Source organism: Mustela erminea, chromosome X, assembly GCF_009829155.1.
Source record: "Mustela erminea isolate mMusErm1 chromosome X, mMusErm1.Pri, whole genome shotgun sequence".
Classification (NCBI taxonomy): Eukaryota; Metazoa; Chordata; class Mammalia; order Carnivora; family Mustelidae; genus Mustela; species Mustela erminea.
In genome coordinates, this window is record NC_045635.1 from 43291078 (window position 1) to 43316403 (window position 25326).

Here is a 25326-nt window from a genome sequence, read left to right on the forward strand (position 1 = left end):
CCCCATTCCATGCACTCTCTGTCTCCTCTCTCAAATAAATAGAATCCTAAAAAAAAAAAAAAATGGGCAGACAGTCGTCCAGAGAGGACATCCAGATGGCCAACAGACACATAAAAGATCCTCAACATCACTTACCAGCAGGGAAATGCAAATCACAACTACAATGAGATATCACCTCACACCTGTCAGAATGGCTAAAGTTAACAACACGGGAAAAAACAGGTGTTGGAGGATTTGGAGAAAAAGGAACCCTTGTACACCGTTGGTAGGAATGGAATCTGGTGCAGCTACTGTGGGAAATAGTACAGAGGTTCCTTGAAATTTAAAAATAGAACTACCCTACTATCCAGTAATTATACTCCTTGGTATTTACCCCCAAACTACAAAGACACTAAATCGAAGGGATACATGCACTCTGATGCTTACAGCAGCATTATTCACAATAGCCAAGATATGGAAGCAGCCCAAGTGTCCATCAACTGATGAATATATGAAGAAGTGGTACATACACACAATGGAATATTATCCATAAAAGGAATGAAATCTTGCCATTTGCAGTGACGTGGATGGAGTTAGAGAGTATAATACCAAGTGAAATAAGTCAGAGAAAGACAAATACCATATGATTTCACTCATATGTGGAATTTAAAAAAACAAGTGAGCAAAGTGAAAGAGAGAGAGAGGGGTAAACCAAGAAACAGACTTAACTATAGAGACTAAACGGATGGTTACAAGAGGGGAGGGTAATGGGGGGATGGGTTAAATAGGTGATGGGGATTAAGGAGTGTACTTGTGATGAGCATCAGGTGACATATGGAATTGTTGAATCACTGAATCGTAGGCCCTAATCTAATCTAACACTGTGTGTTAACTGGAATTAAAATAAAAACAAAAAAAGTAAAAATCAACTTCAAAGTCTTACCTGGAATTATTGCAGTATTGTATATACTGTAATTTTATATTGTTTTCCATTTTGATATCTGGCGATCTCTCAACTGTTTACCAAAAAGCAGTTCTTATATTTGTGTTTATTCTGATTTATTAACACTTAAATTATTATAGTAATTTGTATCCATCATTAGAATCTCTGTTGTTATTCCAGTGCCACAAAATTTTAATGATTGTTTCTTTGTAGAAGTTAAAATCTGACAGGATGTTTGCATTTATATTTAAGAAAATGGAAAATTCATAATTTTGTACAGTTTAAATAACATGCTACTGACCAATCAGTGGGTCAATGAAGAAATTGAAAGAATTTAAAAACTACCTTGAAACAAATGAAAATAAAAGTGTAACACACCATAATTTATGGGATGCAGTAAAGGCATTTCTAATAGGGAAGTTCATCTAAAGAAACAAGAAAAGTCTCAAGTAAACAACTGAACTTTGCACCTGAAGAAGAAAGCAAGCTGAAAGTTAGTTGGAGGAGGAAAATGACACGAGATCAGAACAGGAATAAAAGAAATAGAGACAAAAATATAGTAGAAAAGATCGATGAAACTAGAATTTGATTCCTTGAAAGGATTAACAAAATTGACAGACATTTAGCTTGCCTCACCAAAAAAGAGAAAGAAAGAAAGAAAGAACTAAAATAAAATCAGAAATGAAAGGGGAGTTGTTACAAAACCGATAGCACAGAAAGACAAAGGATCATAAGAGACTACTATGAACTAATATACATTAACAACTGGACAACCTAGAAGAAATGTATAAATTCCTATAAACATAAAACATACCAAGACTGAATCAAGATGAAATAGAAAATCTGAACAGACCAGTTACTAGTAAGGGGATTGAATCAGTAATCAAAAACCTCCCATCAAACAAGGGTCTTGGATCAGGTGGCTCCACTGGTGAATTCTAGCAAACATTCAAAGAAGAAATAGTAATCCTTCTGAAACTCTTCGCAAAAAACTAGAAGAGGAGGGAACTCTTCCAAATTTATTTTATGAAGCCAGTCTTACCCTGATCCCAAAACCATACAAGAAAAGATTATTATAGGCCCGTATCTCTGATGAACATAGATGTTAAAATCCTTGACAAAATATTAATAAACCAAATTCAGCAATACATTAAAGGGTTCATACACCATGATCATGTGGGACTTATTCCAGGGACGCAAGGATGGTTCAACATTTGCAAGTCAGTCAGTGTGATATACCTCATTAACAAAATGAAGGATAAAAATCATATCATTTCAGTGGATGCAGAAAAAAGCATTTAACAAAATTCAGCATTCATTTTTTTTTTTTACTAATACTCTCAACAAAGTGAGTATATATATAGAGAGAACATACCTAAACATAATAAAGACCATATATGAGAAGCCTACACCTAATGTCATACTCAATGTTGAAAACCTGGAAGCTTTTCATCTAGTATCAGGTGCAAGATAAAGATGCTCTCTCTCACCACCTTTATTCAACATAGTTTGGAAGTCCGAGTCAGACTAGTTAGGCAAGAAAAGAAATAAAGGGTATCTAAAGTGAAAAGGAAAGGTCTAAATGCTCAGTATTTTATCTTTATATAAAAACTGATGAGAGGGGTGCCTGCATGGCTCAGTTGCTTAAGCATCTCCTTTTTTTTTTTTTTAAATTTTTTCAATTTATTTATTTTCAGTAAAACAGTATTCATTATTTTTTCACCACACCCAGTGCTCCATGCAATCCGTGCCCTCTATAATACCCACCACCTGGTACCCCAACCTCCCACACCCCCTCCACTTCAAACCCCTCAGATTGTTTTTCAGAGTCCATAGTCTCTCGTGATTCACCTCCCCTTCCAATTTACCCCAACTCCCTTCTCCTAACACCTCTTGTCCTCCATGCTATTTGTTATGCTCCACAAATAAGTGAAACCATATGATAATTGACTCTCTCTGCTTGACTTATTTCACTCAGCATAATCTCTTCCAGTCCCGTCCATGTTGCTACAAAAGTTGGGTATTCATCCTTTCTGATGGAGGCATAATACTCCATAGTGTATATGGACCACATCTTCCTTATCCATTCGTCCGTTGAAGGGCATCTTGGTTCTTTCCATAATTTGGCGACCGTGGCCATTGCTGCTATAAACATTGGGGTACAGATGGCCCTTCTTTTCACGACATCTGTATCTTTGGGGTAAATACCCAGGAGTGCAATTGCAGGGTCATAGGGAAGTTCTATTTTTAATTTCTTGAGGAATCTCCACACTTAAGCATCTCCTTTTGATTCAGGTCATGATCTTGGGGTCCTGGGATGGAGTCCTGCATTGGGCTCCCTGCGTGGTGGGGGCCTGCCTCTCCCTCTCCCCCTGCCTGCTGCTCCCCCATGCTTGTGCTCTCTCTGTCTCTCTCCCTCTCTGACAAATAAATAAAATCTTAAAAAAAAAACCCAACTGTCGAGATATATATCATTAAAGGCTCCACCAGACTGTTAGAACTAATAAATGAATTCCTTAAAGTTGCAGAATACAAAATCATGATACAAAAATTTGTTGCATTTTATAAACTAATAATAAAGCATCAGAAAGAGAAGTTAAGAAAACAGTCCCATTTACAATTGCATCAAAAAGAATAAAATACCTAGGAATAAATTTAACCAAGTAGGTGAAAGACCCGTATATTAAAACCAACAGGACATTAATGAAAGAGCTTGAAGAAGAACCAAATAAACGGAAAGATATTCCATGCTAATGGATTAGAAGAATTAATATTGTTAACATGCCCATATTACACAAAGCAGTATACAGATTCAATGCAATCCCTATCAAAATTCCAATGGCATTTTCACAGAAATAGAACAAACAATCGTAAAATTTGTATGGAACCATAAAAGACCCCCAATAGCCAAAACAATCTTGAGAAAAAAAGAACAAAACTGGAGGTTATCTTGCTCCCTGATTTAAAACTATATTAACAAAGATATAATAACTAAAATAATATGATATTGGCATAAAAACAGCTGTATAGATCAATGGAATGAAATAGAAAACCCAGAATTAAACCTAAACATATGGTCAATTAATTTATGACAAAGGAGGCAAGAATATACAGTGGGGAAAGGAGAGACTCTTTAATAAATGGTATTGGGAAAATTGGATCGCTACATGCAAAAGAATGAAACTGAACCACTGCCTTACACCAGACACAGAAATTAACTCAAAATGGTTAAAGATTTGAATATAAGATCTGAAACCATGAAGTCTTAGAGGAAAACATAGGCAGTAAGTTCCTTCCCGTAGGTATTGGTGATGTTTGTTTAAACTGATACCAAAAGCAAAAACAACATAAGCAGAAATAAACAAGTGGGACTACATCAAACTAAAAAGCTTCTGCACAGCAAAGGAAACCATCAACAAAATGAAAGACAGTTCACTGAGTGGGAGAAAATATTTGCAAATCATATCCACTAAGGGGCTAATATCCATCCAATAGAACTTATACAACTCAATAATAAAAAATCCAACTAAAAATATGCAGAAGTTCTGAATAGACATTTTTTTAAAGACACACAGATAGTCAGCAGTGCATGAGAAGATGCTTAACATCACTAATCTTCAGGGAAGCGCAGTCACTTTGCACCTTTTAGAATAACTATTATTAAAAAGATTGAAAATAAGAAGTGTTGGCCAGGATGTGGAGAAAAGGGAATCCGTGCACGTTTGTTGGTGGGGATGTAAATTGTTGCAGCCAGTATGGAAAACAGTATGGAGGCTCCTCAAAAACACCTTAATTTCAAAATATATGTGCACCCCCCATGTTTATTGCAACATTATTTGCAATAGCCAAATTATGAAAACAACCCAAGTGCTCACCAGTGGACGAATAGATAAAGAATGAAACACACTCATGCTCATACATGTGATGGATTGTTACATAGCCATAAAAAAGAAAGAGATCTTGCTATTTCCAGTGACGTGGATGGATCTTGAGGACATTATGCTTAGTAAGATAAGTCAGAGAAAGACAAATGCCATGTGATCTCTCTTATATGTGCAATCTAAAAAGAAGAAACTAAATGTATAGATACAGACAATAGATTGGTAGCTTCCAGAAATGGGGGTGGGGGGTGGTAGGCATGGGTGAAATGTATTTTTGTTTTTATTTTAAATAAACTGAATTTTTAAAAATAATTTATTTATTCATTTGACAGAGATCACAAGTAGGCAGAGAGGCAGGCAGAGAGAGAGAGGAGGAGGAAGCAGGCTCCCTGCTGAGCAGAGAGCCTGATGTGGGACTCAGTCCCAGGACCCTGAGATCATGACCTGAGCCGAAGGCAGAGGTTTAACCCACTGAGCCACCCAGGCGCCCAATAAATTGAATTTTTTTTTTTTAAAGATTTTATTTATTTATTTGACAGAGAGAGATCACAAGTAGGCAGAGAGGCAGGCAGAGAGAGAGAGAGGGAAGCAGGCTCTCCGCTGAGCAGGGAGCCCGATGCGGGACTCGATCCCAGGACCCCGAGATCATGACCTGAGCCGAAGGCAGAGGTTTAACCCACTGAGCCACCCAGGCGCCCAATAAATTGAATTTTTAAAAAGATAATACATATACTAATATCTTTGCCTACTTACTCTTCTAGATGAATTTCACTATCAGTCTTTCGAGTTGTATAAAAGATGCCATGGGGACTTTAGATTAACATATAGATGTAGTACAATTCATATTAGCATTGGTTCATTCTTGCTGTATTCAGTCTTTACATCTGACCGAGAGCACGATAGATCTTTTGGCTTATGTCTTCCTTTTTTCCCCCCTATTTGACTTTTATAAATTGTAAAGTAATATTGTATTTTGAGTCTATGTCTCTATCACAGATAGTAGTATTTTCTAGTTCTACGGTAGTACATAGGAATGCAGTTATTTCTTGCTATTTACCTTACAATTTCTGAATTCATGTATTATCTTTAGTTATTTTACTTAATATTCTTAGAGTAATAGATATTTGTCATGTAATCTAAATATCAGGGTATCATATATTTATTCTTCCCTTTTTTCATTTTAAAGTTTTTCCTGTACCTTATTAAATATAATTGGCAACAAGAGGGAGACATCATTGCCTCCCCATATTAAAGACAACGCTATTTTGGGGCACCTAGGTGGCTCAGTGGGTTAAGCCCCTGCCTTCGGCTCAGGTCATGATCTCAGGGTCCTGGGATTGAGCCCCGCATGGGGCTCTCTGCTCAGCAGGGGGCCTGCTTCCTCCTTTCTCTCTCTGCCTGCTTGTGATCTCTCTCTCTGTCAAATGAATAAATAAAATCTTTAAAAAAAATGTTAAAAAAAAGACAACGCTATTTTGCAGCTTGGTTTTGATTTAAATATTCTATATCATGTCAGTAAAGAAATCCTCCACTAGGAATATTTTAAAAATTTTAATCCGGAATAGATGTAAATTAAAAAAAAATCCATTCTTGACATCTGTTAAAATAATTATGGCTTTTATAAAGTATATTTACTTTTGGCTTTTATAAAGTATATTGATAGTATATATAAAGCATATTGATAGTTTCCCTTGTGATACCAGTCTTATGGTCTTGGAATAAACTCTCATTTATAGCATGCAGCTCTCGCAAATGTGATGCTGTATTCAATTTGTTAAAGTTTATTTAGGAGTTTTACTCGTATATTCCAAAGTGAAAGTGATCTATAAATTTTGAGCGTTGTCTTTGTCAGGCATGATAGACCCTTGTCCTTGAACCACGTGGTGCTTCTCTAGGCATCTTGTTCATTTCTCTCTTGAAAGCTTTTATAACAGGGTGTTCTCACACGTGAAGAGTCTCTGAGAGATCACAAGTAGGCAGAGAGGCAGGCAGAGGGTGGGAGGGGGGAGCAGGCTGCCTGCTGAGCAGAGAGCCAGATGCGGGACTGGATCTCATGACCCTGAGATCATGACCCAAGCTGAAAGCAGAGGCTTAACCCACTGAGCCACCCAGGTGCCCCCCAAACCATGATTGTTTTAATTTTAGTTTCTCTGAATTTTTAAAGCCCCCATTTTCCTTTTCTTTAATAAATTATCTACTAATCTATTTTTGCTGTTTATCTGGTTGGATCCAATTTTAATGGTTCAAAATATCTATATATCATGGCTATTACTCCTTTGGAAAAAAAATTATGGAAAATTTTTCACTTGTTTCATTTTCACAGCCGTCAGAGTGGTGGTCTCTTCTGACTGGCTTTTTCTCTTCCTCTGTCCCACAGGGCATGGGTGTGGCCCAGATACAGTTTCACTGTTCAGTGTTCTGTCTCCCATTCAGCAATTCTTAAAAGAGTGGCCTGGCACTTCCTGAGACCCTTTTGAGGGGTCTGCAAGTTCAAATACTATTTTCATATTAAGATATTATTTGCCTTTTTCACTTTCATTTTTTAAGGATTTTATTTATTTGAGAGAGGGAGGGGAAGAGAGAGTGAACGAGCACATGAGCGGGGGGAAGGCAGAGGGAGAAGCAGACTCCCCACTGACTTGAGTAGGGAACCCGCTGCGGGATTTGATCCCAACCAGCACCCTGGGATCATGACCTGAGCCAAAGGCAGATGCCTAACCAACTGAGCCACTCAGGCGCCCCTTTCACTTTCATTTTATCGTGAATATACAGTGGAGTGTTTTAGAGGCTGAGTGACATGTGATGATGTGATTTGCTGTGATGGTTAATGGAATATGTGAAGCAGGATCCAGCTGTCCTCTAGGAAAGCAGACATTAAAATCATTTTCAAAATGCCTCTCACTAATTTTGTTTTGGAAAATACAGGCCCCCCCCTCCCCAAATGTTAATGGATAGTGATTGGAGTATTATTATATTTAAATATATTAATAAATATTTATTTTTAACATTCCTGGGTTTTACTTTCTCATAAAGTAAATAGCTATAGCTAGAACCTGTATACATAAAAGCTCTTTAAGCTTCTCAGTAATCTTGAAGACTAGGGGCACCCGGGTGGCTCAGCCGGTTAAGCCTCTGCCTTAGGCTCAGGTCATGATCTTGGGGTCCTGGGATCGAATCCTGCATCGGGCTCTCTGCTCAGCAGGGAGCCTGCTTCTCCCTGTCCCTGCTGTTCCCCTACTTGTGCTCTCTCGCTCTCTATGTCAAATAAATAAAATAAAATCTTAAAATTTTTTTTGGAAGACTAAAGGGATCCTGAGACCAAAATCTTTGAGAGGGGCAGTTCTGGTACTGCCTGCTTTGAGTCCGGTCTTTGTTCATAACCCATAGTTATTTGTGAGGATGACTCCCAGGTGAAGACTACGTTGTGAGGAGCAGCACTATTATTTCCTCCTGGGGTTTTTTACCTGCAATTTTGACAGAGAAGGTGCCTTGGGTTAAGGATTGGCCCAAACCTCTGAAATCAGTACCTCCTATGGCATCTTAGAGACTACACTGCAAAGTTTGCGTTTCATTCCTGCTTCTCAAAATAAAGTAACTAAAAGTGGAATTGTATTGAGAACTAGATGGTTTATTGAGCTCTCTCTCTCTGTGTCTGGCACTTGGGAACAAAGATTTAAGTTACCCCGTCCTCAGGTAACTCAAAGTACAGAGGGTAGACAAAAATTGATTTTCTCATGTGCATGTCAGTTCGTATCACTTAGTGTTATAATTAGGATTGTCTTAATTTTTTTAAATGATATGATAGTGTTCATATCTTGGTACATTCTGTAATGACCCTCTCAAGCTTTTCTTCCTCTTGCGTTCTCTCTTTCCTGCTTTTGCAGCATCTGGCCTATATTACTTACACAGAATGCCATGTGCAGGTTGACAGATATTTTTGTGGAGCAAAAATAAGAAATAGAAAAGTTTATTGACTTCTTTGGGCTTCTTAGCATGGGAATGTGTGGTACATTTTTATATTTTCACTGAAGGGCCTGTATATCAGCCCACCCATTGGTTTATACATTTGTTTTTACCAAGTGGGCTAGTTGAGATCGAATTGTTAATTTATTTGAACCAACAGATGTCAGTGTCACTAGTAAAAAGTTGTCAGGGGCGCTTGGGTGGCTCTGATGGTTAAGTGTCTGACTTGGGCTTGGGTCATGATTTCCAGGTCCTGTAGTCGAGTCCCGCATCTGACTCCCAGCTCAACGGGAAGTCTGCTTCTCTCTCTCCCTCTGCCTCTCCCCCTGCTTGTGCTCTCTCTTTCTCTGTTTCTCTCTCAAATGAATAAATAAAATCTTAAAAACAATGAGTAAAACAAGATGTTAGGAAGGTATACCATACACTAGTACCCTCCTCTGCCATGCATACCTGGCTCTTTCAGTACAGCCTTCGGGAAAATGCACCCCCTGCTGCCTTCTCAAATCACCCACATTTATTTATTTTTTGAAAGATTTATTTATTTATTTATTTATTTATTTATTTATTTGACAGAGTGATCACAAGTAAGCAGAGAGGCAGGCAGAGAGAGAGGGGGAATCAGACTCCCAGCCGAGCAGAGAGCCCAACGAGGGGCTCGATCCCAGGACCCTGGGACCATGACCCCAGCCAAAGGCAGAGGCTTAACCCACTGAGCCACCCAGGTGGCCCCTAAATCACCCACATTTAAACAGGAGGTAGCAAACTGCCTTCCTATAGCCCTTTACTCCTCTCTCTTCCAGCCCACTGCTGCTGCACTTACCTCTTAAGAATCATGTTAAAAAAAAAAAAAAAAAAGAATCATGTTGTTGTTGTTGTTTTTTAATTCATGTTCTTCCGAAGAAACCACAGTGACTCCATTTGGCTTTCAGGTCCTTCATGATCTAGCTCCATCCTTTTGCTTACAAACACCCTGTAGTCAAGCACAAATGCCAGCCTCCTCAAGCTTTTGGCCATTCCCCCAAACACCCGCCCCAGGTCTGGAATACCTTCTGTCCTCCAGGAAGCCTTCTCTGGCTTACAGTCTCCTCTCTGTTTTCTGAATGCCAGTTGCACTTTTATTCTAATGGTTTAGCACTTAGGTGTTGTGTAATCACATTATATGAAAGTTCTCTCCCCAACTAGATCATAAATTCCTTGAGAGTAGTGACAAGGTAACAAATATTTTTTTGTATTCTCAGTTCCCTACCATTGTGTGCAAGGAATAGATTTATTGAGTGTCAACCATATAAATATGTTGATTGGCTATTAACTCTTCTTCCCCAACTGGAATCCTCCTCAGTAAGCATTTATTGAACACCTACCCTGGAATAACACTAGAGTTGCTGGGACAACGGAAATGAAAAGGACATGTGGTAGTCACAAGACTTAAGTGGAAGAGATTATGCAATCAACAGATGTCTGAACAAAGGAGGTGTTGAGGGAAAAGCTTGTTTGAGCTTGCTCTAAGTGGACTGAATGGGATTTCATCAGGCTGAAAAGAGGATGGGGACCTGGATGGAATTGTAGATAGGGTCTGAGCAAAGGCACGGAGGTGTAAAAGTAGGTGGCTTATAAGGAGTAGAATAAATTTGTGGCCTAGAATAAGTCTAGCGAAGTAGATGGGATCTAGATTAGGGCCCTGAACCCAAGCAAAGAAATGTAAACTTGACCATATAGGCACTGGGGAGCCAGCTTATGATTTAAGCAAGAAAGACAGAAGGCACTGATGCCTTTAAGCTGAGAAAGTCAGCTGTGTAACACAGATAGCAACCAAACATTTTCTGGATTGCCCTCTTCCTTGGCTCTCCGTTATGTGACAAGCCCTATATGTATATAAACTGCTAGTTGGGATAACTTATCAAATCCCCATACTTTGTTCCTCTCCTACCCTAAATTCTGGCTGATTTCAGGTTTGTGGCCATGTAGAAGTTTGATTTATTCTAGATGTGCTATTCTCTGGACTGACATGTCATAGTGAAGCTGCACACTGTCATGGAAAGAGCCCTGGGCTTGGAGTTTTAACTGCGTATGGGTTGAAACCTCAAGTGTGAGGAACTTCATTTCCTCATTATTCTGCTGCTTTAACTTTTTCTCTTGAACTTTTTAATATCTGCAGAGTTAAACCAATGGTTGTACTGGAATGGATTATCCATAGGCAAATGTCAGTCTTGCGTTTTACCAATTGTGTTTATTTCCTTTGTCGGACTCTTGTTTATTGCATCTGTTTTGCTCTCTTTACTTGCTACTTCTAATTTTCTTTTGTTGACCCCTTATTTCTGTATATTTATTAAGGAAGCACTTTATAACCTAAACAGTGAACCAGATAGCTGCTCCAGGAAATGTTTAGAATGAGGCAGCTCAATTTAGCTGGATTGTTCTGTGTCTGTGTCAGTGGGTTACAGGAAAGAGTTCGTAAGGTCCCCATGGGGAAACTGAAAAGTTTTCCAGCTTCTCCTTTGTGAGCCCTCATCCTGTAGTGTCATTATTTTGTTTTAATGAATTCCCAGAACAATAGGTACACCCATCTGAAAATATGACCACAAGACATATTCCAAAGCCAGACATAAATTATTTTTGGACTCTCCATACTTTTTCTTCCCATGATTTGTGTGGCTAACGTAAAGTTGCTGGCACTGTGTATTTTACCTCATTTCCTGAATGAAACATGCTACCAGTGGAGAGAAAGGAAAAGGATTCTGCATTATTTTGCAAATTTTCTTGCTTTTTTTCTTATTCAGTGCTAGTCACTTTATGGGATTCATGGGCATTTAGTAAATATAAACGGAAAGAAAACCTCTCGAGTTGCGCTACCCTTTTAACCTGAGTTCCTCTCATCAGCTAAAATGATGTTTATTTTTAGCAAAGATTTCTAGAAACCCAGAATACCTACTCTTGAGATAAAGTGCTTTTTGTAGGTTTGTTGAAGGTGGTAAATCCAGAGTTAGACAAATATTAACTGCAAATACTGACTCTGATGCCAGCTGCATTTAAAAAGGAAAGATGATGTGAAGGGTGAGGGCAGGGAACATGTCTTTGTTTGGATTTTATGGGTTGTGTTTCAGGTGATGTTATTTCTGGTGTATTTTTCATTTTCATCCTGTTGAGTTTGAGGTAGCAGTAAGTGTCAGGCAGAGTTCTTGGGAATTCAGGACTAGAGCTCGAGGTGGAGATGAGAGCTAGGGATAGCAGATTTCTTTAGAGGATCCACTGAAATAAATCAGATTAAGGTGGAGAAGGATTTGTGATCTCAGTTAGATCCAGAACAAAGTAAAGGGGCCCTTTCTTTTTCTTTTCTTTTTTTTCAAGATTTTATTTATTTATTTGTCAGAGATCGAGAAAGACAGAGAACCCAAGCTAGGGGAGCAGCAGGCAGAGGGAGAAGCAGGCTCCCTGTCGAGCAAGGAGCCTGATGTGGGACTTGATCCTTGGACCGTGGGATCATGACCTGAGCCGAAGGCAGAGGCTTTAACCCACTGAGCCTCCCAGGCGCCCCTAGAGCTTGACTTTTTATGAAATATTAACTGGGCAAATACTTAGCCTCTCTGCACTCCATGAGTTTCCTCATCTGCACTAGGAGTGATAATGCTACAGCATGGAAACACTGGAAAAGTTAAGTCAAAGAATTCAGTTTAAGCGTATAGCCCAGTGCCTAAAAATTGATAAGTACCTGGTAAATATTGGTTATTTATCCTTCATGTTCAGTGTTTAAAATATTTATCTATTATTCCAATTTTCCAGCCCTTTTGCTTAATTTATGCCATCTAATTTTTCTACATTCATCATATATAATTCTGATAACCTAAAAAAAAGTAAGAAGTTTCTTAAAAGAATTGGAATACTTCAAAAGGAATATTATTTGCCAAACCCAAAAGAATTCTGCTGACTATGATTTTGGATCAATATTTCATTAAAAAGGGGGGGCAGGATTAGGTGAAATAAAGTTGATTATAATGCTGTTTTAAAAAATCAATATATTAAGATTTTTTAAAAAAGATTTTATTTATTTGACAGCGAGAAAAGTAACATAAGCAGCGGGGGTGGGAGAGGGAGAAGCAGGCTTCCCACTGAGCAGGAAGCCCAATGTGGGTCTTGATCTCAGGACCCTGGGATCATGACCTGAGCCGAAGGCAGATGCTTAATGACTGAGTCACCCAGGCCCCCCACTATACTAAGATTTTTTGAGTAATATTTATAATTGAAAGATTCACACTTGGGATATAGGAAACGTTTCATCTTTAATATTAAATTCTTGAACACAGAAAAACATTTAACAGCATAGCATGCCTCTTTCCCCCAGTATTTCTGAGCATCTGCATTGTGTTATGAGCTCTGGGAGAGTCAGAGCCATGAGATAATATTTCTCTACTCCTATATGGCCCACACATCTCTTAGTACCGATGTGTAGGTTTTATTTCAGTTGATTACTTATGAACTTCCAGGAGTTTTGTACACATGTCCTCATTTAGTTTGCCCATTTGCATGGTTCTCAAAAAATGGCCATCAAATACATGGTAAGGGTAGAGGCACACTACATCTGAACGGTAACTGAATATACTAAGTAGTTTGCATGTCTATATTGTCCAAGTAAAGAGCATGAAAGATGACCTAAGAATAAGTGGTAACCCTGAATAGACATTTTCCCAAAGATGATGTACAGGTGGCCAACAGACACATGAAGATGCTCAACATCATTCATCATCAGGGAAATGCAGAGCAGAACCACAGTGAGATCTCGCCTCACCGCAGTCATGATGGCTAGTATCAAAAAGACGAGAAATAACAAGTGTGGATGAGGATGTAGAGAGAAGAGCACCCTTGCTCACTGTTGGGAATGTAAATCGGTGCAACCACTGTGGGAAACAGTATAGGGGTTCCTTAATTAAACACAGGAATAACATATGATCCAGTAATTCCACTACTGGGTATTTACTTAAAGAAAGTTTAAAAGCACCAATTTGAGAAAGATATGTGTACCTCTGTGTTTACTGCAGTATTATTTACAGTAGCTACGATGTGGAAGCAACCCAAGTGTGTCTATCAATAGATGAATGGATAAAGAAGATGTGGTATAGATACACAATGGAGCGTTACTCAGACCTAGAGGGTATTCTGCCAAGTGAAATAAGTCTGACAGAAAAAGACAAATACCATATTATTTGTCTTTTATGTGGAATCTAAAAACCAAAAATGAACAAAGAAACAGACTCAAATCCAGAGAACAGGTGGTTGCCAGAGGGGAAGTGGGTGGGGGATGGGCAAAATTGGTAAAGGGGATTAAGAGGTACCAGCTTTCATTTATAAAATAAATAAGTCACAGAGATAGAAAGTACAGCATAGGTAATATAGTCAGTAATATTGTAATAACATTATATGGTGACAGATGGCGACTACACTTACTACGGTGAACACTGAGTAATGTATAGAACTGTTGAATCGTTGTGTTGCACACCTGAAACTAGTATAACGTATGTCAACTATACTTCAATGATAAAAAATAGAGTTGGTAGTAACCCAAAGGGGGAAAACTACCCAAATGTCCCTCAGCTGATGAACGGATAAACAAAATGTGGTCTAGCCGTACAATGGGTACTATTCAGTCTGAAAATGGAATGAAGTACTGGTACGTGCCAGAACATGGATGAGCCTTGAGAACGTTATGAAAAGTGAAAGAAGCCAGACACAAAAGGTCACAGATTGTATGATGAGATTTATATGAAATATCCGGAATTGGCAAATCATGGAGGTGGAGAATAGCAGTTATAAGGGGGTGGGGGTGCGAGGGATTTATGTTTACTGGGTACAGAGTTTCTGTTTGGGATGATGAAAATTTTCTGGAAATGGAGAGCAATGATAATTGCAAAACATTGTAAAGGAGCTTAATGCTACTGAATTGTCTAGTTTAGAATGGCTGAAATGGTAAATTTTATGTGTATTTACCACACTTAAAAAAAGAAGGGTAAGTGGTAAGGGGCTTGAAGGTCATTGTAATAAGCCTCCTGTTTTTCTTTCTGTGCAGGAGCCATGGATAACAGAGGCTTTCAGCAGGGGAGTTTCAATAGCTTCCGGAGCAGCTCCAGTGATGAAGACTTGATGGACATTCCAGGGACAGCTATGGATTTTTCCATGAGAGATGATGTTCCTCCCTTAGATGGAGAAATAGAAGGTATTATTACTGTTGATGACAATTTATCTTTTTAAAACTTATTTTTAATGTATACACAGTAAAATTCATTTTTTTCTGATGCAATCACAGTTTTAACACCTGCAGAGACTTTTGTAACCTCCACCATTGACAGGTTACTGAACAGTTCCATCCACACCCCAGAGAGCTCCCTCTTGCTGTCCCTTTGCAGCCAGACCTCCTTCACCCCCAACCCCTGGTAGCCACTGATCTATTCTCTGTCCCTGTATTTTTTTCTTTGCTGGAATGTCAGATGCATGGAGTCACATAGTATGTCACCTTTGAGACTGACTCAGCCCATTGCCTTGGAGATTGATTCAGATCGTTCATCCTCTTTTTTTTCTTGCTTAGTATAGCCTGATGTGGGATCACGGGGTCATGTGGGAAATGTATGTTGAACTTCCTAAGAAACTGCCAGACTGTTTTCCGGAGTGGCTGTACCGTTTTATGTCTGAACTAGCTATGAATGAGAGTTCTTCTTGTTCCCCATCTGCAACAGCTCTGGGTATTTTTTGTAATTTTTATTTTAGCCATTCTAATAGGTGTGTAGTGTTATCTCATTATGGTTTTAATTTAATTTCCCTAATGCCTTATGATATTGAACATCATTTCATGTGCTTTTTGGCAACCTTATCCTCTTGGATGAAGTGTCTGTTCAAATCCTCTCCCTTTTTTATATTTGGATTTTTATTATCTGGAATAAATTTATTTTTTAGAAGGTCTTTTTTTTTTTTGAGAGAGATAGAGCATGCACAAGAGAGCATGGGGGGAGAGGGAGAAGCAGACTCCCTGCTGAGCAGGGAGCCTGATGCAGGGCCAGATCCTGGGCCTGAGCTGAAGGCAGACACTTAACTGACTGAGCCACCAGGCGCCCCTGGAATACATTTATAGAAGGAGAATTCTCTCCATCTATTATTTGGTTATCCAGTAACATCATTCTTTTCAATAACTGCATGTAAGTTCATGGTGTAGCTGTACTGTAGTTTATTTAACCAAGTTTCTATTGATGTGCATTTCAGTTTCCAGTCTTGCTTTTACAAACAGTGCTGCAGTGAATAACCTTGCGTGTGTGTGAGTGTGTGTATCTTTTAAGTATATTAGAACATTTCCGTAGCATGACTATATGAGTGCTTATTTCCCCCACAGCTTTGCTGGTGCTGAATACTAGAATTTTTTCATCTTTACGCTATGATAGGCAAAATAAATGAATCAAATTTTTATTATTATTTTAATTTTCACTTTTTTTAGATTAATGAGGTTAAGTACATTTTCATATGTTAACTAACCATTTAAATTTCTTTTTCTGGAAGTTTCCTATTTATACGGTGTGCCTGTTTTACTGATGGGCACATCTTTTCTGGGAGACTTTCATATATTCTTAATGTTTTGTCTAATGCAGGTGGAATATATTTTTTTCCATTTCTGTTTTGTTTTTGTCTCCTTTTAGAAAAATCTACAAATATTAAACACTTTTACATTGCCAGATTCATTACCCTTTTCTTTTCTGACTTCTGAGTTTCTTGTAGTTAGAAGGGACTTTAATATTAAATTTGTCCAGTTACTTAATACTATTGTCTGGTTCTTTAACTGATCAGGATTGCCATTTTCAACATAAAGTCAGAGGACAAGAAACTGTGTCAGAATTTATTATTTAGCAAATTTGTAGTGGAGGCATATGACGCTGCAGAAACTTTGCTAGGTTCTGGGAATTAGCAAGTCTTTAAGGCACCCACCCTGCCTTCATGAAGTTGATTCTAGCTGGCTAAACAAACATTAAGTACTTATGAGAACACCTAACTCTTATAGTTGTTTTCAGAATTAAATGAAATAATAACATAAAGTGGTTATAATTGTACCCAGCCTCGAGCTAATGCTCAATAAAATGTTAGCTCTCATTATTCTTATTTATTTCTGTTATAACCGTATATTGTAAGTGTTGTAACTCTTGTAAGGACTCAGCAGAGGAATGTGTGTGTCTAGGATTGGAGAAGATTTCACAGCAAAGGTGTGTTTGGAAAGGGCCTTGAAAGATAAGTTATTTGGTAGCAAGAAGGGCTTTCCAGGCAGAAAGCAAGCTTCGATAGAGATATCAACAGGCATAATATACAGAGGTATGAAAAGGTAGGCTATAAGCCCAGATAAATATATTGGGGCCTTGAATGTCATGCTAAGAAGTTTGAGTCAACTTTATTGTCACTGTGAGGACAAACTCCTTCACCCATTCATTTGACAAATACTTTTTGAATGTCTGCTAGGTAGGCAGTGCCAGGTAGGCACTGTCCTAGGCAGTGTAGATACAGTGGTGGGATTAACATAGGTAAGATCCAGGTTGATCTGAAATTTAGATCTAGTTGCGTAAATGAGTAAAACTACTTAGTTATTTACCCATTACAGTAAGTACCAAGATGGAAATAAAATGAATGACAGTAGAGGATAACTGAGGAATAATTCTCTAGAAAGATTAGAGAGTTCGAAAGGTCAGGGAAGGCCTCTCTGAGGAGGTGACCAACTTGGGAAGAACATACTAGTATGGAAACCACAGGTTCAGAAGGATAAGAAGAAATTGTCTAGTAAAGGTGTCTCAAGACAGGAACAGTAGAAAAGAGACCCTGAATTTAAAGTTCCTCACAGAAAGGCACTCATGGTTTGGTATTTAATGGTTTTTCCTATTGGCCACCTTCTGTGAAAGGCACATGTGTTTGTGTATCTGGTCCACTTATGTGTGGTTATAACTCTCGCACATAGTTACAGCAGTCCCAGGCTCTAGTGAAGCAGTCAGTTAGGGTTTCCCCTGAGCTTAACCTGGACACCTCCAGGAAGCCTTCTGGCTAATTCAGAGTGGTTTAGCTTAGTTCTCATCATTGCTTCTAATCGAAGATGCTAGCATATAGCATCCATATCACCAGTACTTGTTCTGTTCACACTGCTGTCAGTAGGTGATGGAGGCAAGCGACTCTCCCTCTGTTATTCCCATTTAATAGACCCGAAAGCTGAGGCAGACGAGATTGGCATTGCTTGTGATTGTAGAATGTGTTTTTACATGAGTAGTCCTTTGCCACTCTTCACTTGCCTTTATAGGAGAGTTCCTGCTTGTGGTTTACAAGATCTGACCGTAAAACGGTGAAGCTTTTTGCTGTGAGCCACACGCAGAAATTGTTCCATTTACCATACTCTATAGTGATATGATTTTCTTGCTTTGCTTTTTAATTGCTCTTACTTTATTTAGTGTTTTCACCTGGGATTTCCTAATGTACACAAAAAGAACACCAACAGAAAAAAAAGGTCATAAAGTCCTTGATGTCTCTGGTGCGGCTATGCATAAAATACTACATTTTGTACCAGGCACGATAGCACGTACTAAAAAGATTAGTTAAAAGGAGCTTGAAAGGCAGTAGAAGTGGTTCTTGTTTTCCAGATGGCTGGAGGGATTGATTTATGAGGAATGAATAAATAAATTCTGCGTGGCATGATTAAATGCATCTGTGGTAGTGTTCTAGTAGTCTGTAAATGAGAAGAAACATAAACATGGAGGTCTCACAGAAGGGGAGGGGGAAGGACGTAGAAAAAAGGGGTGGGAGTCGTAGGCAGAACTTCAGGGCTGTGCTCCTGGTCCATCGTTCTCACTTGCCTGCCTCTGCAGCCTGGACCTCATGGTTGGCAATTCATTTATTCACCCATTCAGTTTTTCAGTATATCTGGAGCACCCCCACCCCCTCAGGAACCCTGTGAATACTGTGCTGCTTTTAGTAATGCTTATCTGTTCCCTTGTTAACCTCACCTCCTTGTCTTTCCACCTCGCTTGCCTTCCTACTGCCCTCAGATTGTTGCGTGAGGAGACCTTCCTGGCAAGAGAGAGGCACACGGGTATGGGCACAGCAGCACGAGAGAGCCTGTTCTCTTCAGGCAACATGGAGCCTGCGCATCTGGGGTCCGAGGCTCCTGGGGGCAGAGATGGTGACATTTGGAGCAGGAGGGAAGATAGCAGGGGATAGGGCGGGAGATCTAGTTAGAAATCTGGATGAGGTCTAGGCAGTCTGGGTTTCTGGACCTTATCCTGTAATCAAGAAGTCATCAAATGATTTAAAAGCAGAAGAATGATATGATCAGATGGGTGTTTTCGGGAATTTCTGGCAGCGTGGAGAATGGAAGAGTGGGTTGAAGACTGGAAGACCAGTTAAACTGTTACTTAAAAAAAAAAAAATCTAGGTAAAAGATCAAACGGCCTGAATTAAGTCAACAGAAACGGAGAGGAAGGAACAGTAACTTCTGGAGAAATTTCAAAAGGGGGATTGATAGGACTCATTTGATATGGGGAATACACTGGAAGAGCCACAGATAACTTCAAAGCCCAGGCAGAGAGTGAGAGCTGGCCGAGTCCCCCACATGTGGGAAAATGTGCCCAGACCACTGCAGCAGGCCTCAACATGACCTCCCAGTGTCCCAGGGAGGGAAAAATATCTTTGAAAATGAAACACATGACGGTCTGTGAGATCCACCAAGGAAGCTGCGAGACAGTTGTGTTTGTTCTGCTGTGCTGCAAGGAAGGATTATAGTATTCCTCCAGAGAGAGAAAGGGAAAACATCTTGGGCCCCAGCTCATGGGCTCCTGTCAGCCCTCCAGTTGACTCAAGCGATTGTGTAGATGGCACAAACTTTTTTTTTTGTCCTTATTATGACATATAAAGGGAATTCAGAATCCATCACCCTCATCATACTCAAACTTCCCCTAAATACTTAGCCTGGGAGGATGGCGATTATTACTGCTGTTTTTTGAGCTTGGAAAAAATAATGGCTTGTTGGGGCCATAAACCATAGCAGTTCTCTATGCTGAACCCTCAAAATGAGGCTTATTAATGATGGCCACAGGCTCTAAGGGCTTCCTTCAGGTTCATTGATAGGAGAATACCTGGTCAGATATTAGAATTCGTGCCTTCTTATTTCTTCCCACTTACTTATTTACATTTTTGTTTTGTTTCAAAAACATGCATTATTCATATGTAGTTTATAAACTAACATAGTTTAGTTTTTACCTGATGTCCCATCCAGGATACCATGTGACATTTAGTCTTCATGTCAGCTGGGGCTCCTTTTGGCTGCCATGGTGTCTTAGAGGTTCTTTGTTTTTGATGACCTTGACAGGTGTTTTTTTTTTCCTGTAGTTTTTAAACTTTATTACATACCTGTATTCTCCACCCCCCAGTTATATTGAGAAATAATTGATGCACTTCGCTGTAGAAGTTTAAGGCTCACAGCAGGATGGTTTGATTTACGTATACTATGAAGTGATTCCTACAGTAGGTTTAGTTAACATCCATCATCGCCTATAGATAGAACCAAAAGGGAAAAAACCTTTCTGCTTGTGATGAGAACCCTTGGGATTTATTCTCTTAACAACGGTCCTATATATCTTACAGCTGTGTTAACTGTCAGCTGTAGTCCTTCACGTTGTACATTCCATCCCTAGCACTTATTTATATTGTAGCTGAAAGTTGTACCTTTTTGACCACCAATTCTCCACCCTCCCACCCCTTGCCTCTGGCAACCATAAATCTGATTTCTTTTTCTATGAGTTCCTTTTTTTTTTTTTTTTACTCCACATGTAGGTACAATCACACAGTATTTGTCTCTGTCTGACTTATTTCACTTAGGATAATACCCCCTGTGTCTATCCATGCTGTCACAAATGGTAGGATTTCCTCATTTTTTAAAGGTAGCTGAATGATATTCCATTGTATATATATATATATATATGCCACAGTTTCTTTATTCATTCATCATTGATGGACACTTAGGCTGTTACCATGTCTTCGCTATTATAAATAATGCTCTGGTGAGCATGGGAGTTAGTGTTTTCATTTCCTTTTATTATATTCCCAGAAGTGGAATTACTAGATAGTAGGGTAGTACTGTTTGTAATTTTTTGATGAGCTGCCATATTGTTTTTCACAGTGGCTGTACCAGTTTACAGATTTGAGGATGGCTGGTCGGGTGTTTTGTAGAATGTCCCTCAGTTGGGATTTGTCTGATGTTTATCTTATGATTAGACTGGGGTTATGGATTTTAGGGAGGAAGAGTAGAAGTAAAATGCCTTTCTTATGACATTGACATTGTATCAAGGCTATATATTGTCCACACAACTTGGCTGCTGATTTTAACCTTGGTCTTCTGGCTGAGGTAGTGTGTGTCATCTTTCCCTACTGTAAAGTTATTGGCTTTTCATCCTTTCCCTGATGTACTCAATGGAAGGAATTCAGTGCACCACCCACACTTAAGAACTAGGGAGTTATGCTCCACCTCCTTGAGGGTCAAGTATGTCCAGAAATTAATTGGAATTGTTCTGTATGGAACATTTGTCTCTTCTCTCCCATTTGTTTATTCAGCTACTCATTTATGTCAGTAGGGACTCATTTGTTTAAACTTGGGGTTATAATCCATTTGTACTTTCTTTTGTTCAGAGTTTTCCAGCTTTGGCCATTTAGAGCTCTTTCAGTTTTCTGTTTCCCTTTGATGCAGCCCTGTCACTGTGGGGTTTTCTTGAGCACTTACTTACTTTTTGGCACTGTAATATGCCATTTTTCCAAGGAGCCCTGGTTCCTGTTAGTAGAGAATGATAAGAGAAACGAAGATACGGGTAGTAGGTGTGCTCATTTGTGTACTGGGCATTATTGCTTTAGGTGCTGTCAGCCACCCAGTAAAAAATGTGTGTGTGTGTGTGTGTGTGTGTGTGTGTACTGACCCATGTCTATGTATACATCTATAAGTAGATATATTATCTACATGTGACCATCCGTGTCTACGTTAAGCTAAACATGAGATCATGAGTCTCTAATTCTGCTCCATCAACACATGGATCATTCCCGCCTCCTCCCCTGGCATGTTTGCAACCTCCCATTCCAGGTAGTGAGAAATTTGGCTCCCACCATCCACCATCCATGATTTAACTGTTCTATTCTAGTGTCCGTGTATGGTGCTTTAAAAAAAAATCTTTCTCTTAAAAGATATTTTTATTTATTTGAGAGAAAGAGGACACAGTGAGAGAGGGAAAGCACAGAAGCTGGGGGAACAGCAGCGGGAGAGGGAGAAGCAGGCTCCCCGCTGAGCAAGGAGCCCGATACAGGGCTCAATCCCAGGACCCTGGTATGATGACCTGCGCCAAAGGCAGACGCTTAACTGACTGAGCCACCCAGGCGCCCCTGTAGTGTCCTTGTTTTTGTGTCACCTCTTGATTTTGAGTTTCCTTTAAGAGCAGCTTGTTGAGAAAGATTCTGTGGCTCTGTTCTTTCAGCTTTAATCCATTGTCATTACACTGGAGCCCTATTGGCATTGTGGTAAGATATGTGGGAGCAGGCCATTTTATAATTTTCTCTTAAATCTCAGTGTCTGTTGGGCCTGTGTCTTCTGGCTGTGACCTCCACACAGTTTCATCCAGTGGTACAGTTTTTGTTCTCCCTGCCCCATACTTCTGATCACAGCATTCCCAATCCATTTCCTAAAAGCCTGGGCCCCCCTTGACGAGAAGGCTGGCGGGAGTGTGTGTGTGTGTGTGTCTGTCTGTCTGTCTGTCTGCTGAAGTGAGAGGAATGTCCTTCCCCCAGCTGGGAGAGGGCTAAGGCAAAGTATTTCCCCCTGGAGCATAGGGCCTTTGGTATAGAGAAAGCTCTGGGGAATTTCACAATGATTACTCTTCCCCTCCCCGCATCAGAGCCAGGAGGGGATCTTTCCTTATCTTCCCTGTGAGAACTTGGTAGGGTTACTGGTGGTAGATCCCACAGGCGTGCAAGCCTCAGAAGTTTCTCACCATCGCGCAGGTCTGCTCTCAGCCTTCGGCAGCTGGGCAGCAGCGCCCTTCTTGTCCCCGCAGCAGTTTCTGGGTCCGTTGGTCTCTACTTCAGGTGAGTAGATCTCTTCATCTCTTTTTGGATAAACCCGGCTCTGCAGATTTGGGCATTGTAGTATCAACCTTCCTTCTCAGGCAGGTCTGTGAAAAGTTCCAGATTTTTCAGTTTGTCCAGCTTTTTCTTGTTGTGGGGATGGGAGTAACAACTCCTAAGCTCTTCACTTGGCCAGAGCTGAATCTGGAAGCTCCCTGTGTGTTTTGCAGTCAGTGGAACCACTTCGGTCCTCTCTTGAAGGAAAAGAAAATATCTGTAGAGGCCCTTTGGCAGTACTATAAATCCAGAGTGGGTTCTTTTTAACCTTACCTTGTTCCAGTTTACAGCATGGGGGAAAGGCTGCTGTAACATTTTAGGAGCATATGCTCGATGTTTCTGGGGTCTGTGGCAAGCAGCTACTAGCTGCACAGATCCTGTAGCCATATTGGTAGAGCTCTAGTTAGCCATATGCCAGAAGCCTTGGGTCCCAGGTTGTCGTATACTTCACTCATGAGCTGTCTTACTTCTCTTTGCTAAGGATCAGTAGTGCCATTTCATGATCCTACCAGAAGAGTGTTCTCAGGTAACTATGCAACCAAGATACCATTTGGAATTCTTCAAAGCTTAAGGTCTTCTCAAGTCATGCAGCACAATGTATGAGTGATCAAAAAGAAAAATCATTGCTAAAATGATAGAATATCAGAGTTGGAAGGGACCTTAAAAATCATGCCTGCGAATCCTTCCTCCTTTTATAGACAGAGAACCTGAAAACCACAGAGATTAAGGCAATTGCCCAAGGTGATAAAACTAGTGATTTGTGAAGCGAGGGTTAGAATCTGTACCTTCTCACTGCTGGACAAGAGGGCCGACAGCAAAGCCTTTCTTTCCCTTGCCTTTCATTTAAAAGCTTCTTCAGCCACCTTCCTGTCAGTGCTTTCTTCCTGGTGTTCTCCAAACACTGTCACCTGCTTTGTTTCTAAACACCCCAGTGGTCTGCCTCTTATAATGCAAGCCTGCCCTGTGAAATGTCCTGTCTCTGCTCTTCTAGCTGTGCTATCATTTTTTGGGCCATTATTTTTCTTTTTGGAATCACCACATAACACATAGATACACCTCACTCACTATTAAAGATTCAAACAGTGCACATGTATATAAAATGTGAAAGGTGCCCTGTACAAAGATAACCCATAAAAATAATTCCGTGTGACTCTTTCAGTTCTTTTTCTCTCTAGTCAACACATAGGCACACACTCTGTTTAAAACATTCTTATTATTTTGTGACTTGCTTTATTCACACAATGTGTTTGAGACATTTTTCTATTTTAGTTCATGTCAGTCTCCTTCTTCCTTGTGCTGTTCCCCTATTACTGGACTTTCATTGTTTCCAGGTTTTTGCTGCCACTACAGTGCTGCAGTGAATAATGTACACACATTGGTGTGGCCAGATACATGTATTTCTTTAAGAGCAATCCTTAGATTTTATATCTATAACTCATTTTTTTCTGTGACATCACACTGTTTCCATGAGTCCAAGAAGAATCTCCTAATTGGTATTTCCTCTTCAAGTTTTTGCCCCTGCCAGAGAATAATTGGTAATCTCTTGTCCCCAGCTTCTTTCTGGAGATTAATAGACAGAACCCAACGCAGACTTAGGACAGAAGAAGCGGAGAACCGCTGCTTTGGAAACAATAATTACAAGTTATTACGCAAGATTTAGCCAGGAGGTTTCCCAACCCTGGGGTATGTTATTCGTGTTTTAGGGCAGCGTCTCCCTACCCATGACATTTCCCAGTCCTTTTGTCAATCCCATAAATGTGTAAGTTTGAGAAGGAAGGAATGAAGAGCAAGTAACGGAGCTGAGAGATGTTTTCTTTATGTGGACAACACCCTCAGCAACTTTGTCAAATCTAGCCCCTCTACTTCCAGTTCTCTGTTGATTTTTGTGGCATTCTAGTCCAGTGGGAGCCAGCGGACACCAAGCCATAAATCCATATGCCGTTTCTGCCAGCTTTGGTGGCTCTGGTAGTTCACACTCTGGGTCCAGTGGTAATGAAAGTGGGTTGGGTTGGGAACTTCCAGATCAGAGCAGATGCTGGGGATAGAAGTCACACCCCCACGCAAATGTCTACAACCCAGTGGGGCCAGAGCTCTACCCATTGGGAAACAGGGAGTGCAAAAGTGGTCTTAGGATCTGGATTCCTCTTTGTCTTCAGTCTTTTCCCTGTCTTTCTGCCTTGCCTCATCTTCCTGTGTACTTCTCAGAATCCTCAAACTTCACTTAGTAGATTTGTTGCTGTTTTTGCTGTCCCATTACCCACATCTCTCACCACCTTATTTTCAAATACACATTTTTTAAAAGATTTTATTTATTTATTTGTCAGAGAGAATGTGTGCACAAGCAGGGGGAGAAGCAGGCTCCCCGCTGAGCAAGGAGCTCAGTGTGGGACTCGATCCCAGGACCTGGGGCTC

General features: G+C 39.9%; 1 protein-coding gene across 2 annotated transcripts in view; it reads left to right on the forward strand.

Annotated features, from left to right (window-relative positions):
• The window catches only part of CLCN5 (chloride voltage-gated channel 5), a 157198-nt gene that overhangs the window by 97796 nt on the left and 34076 nt on the right, over window positions 1–25326 (forward strand). For both annotated transcript variants that reach the window (XM_032329511.1, XM_032329515.1), the window contains exon 4: window positions 14822–14968. In XM_032329511.1, the coding sequence (XP_032185402.1) occupies window positions 14822–14968 (147 nt within the window). The remainder of the gene's footprint in view (window positions 1–14821; window positions 14969–25326) is intronic.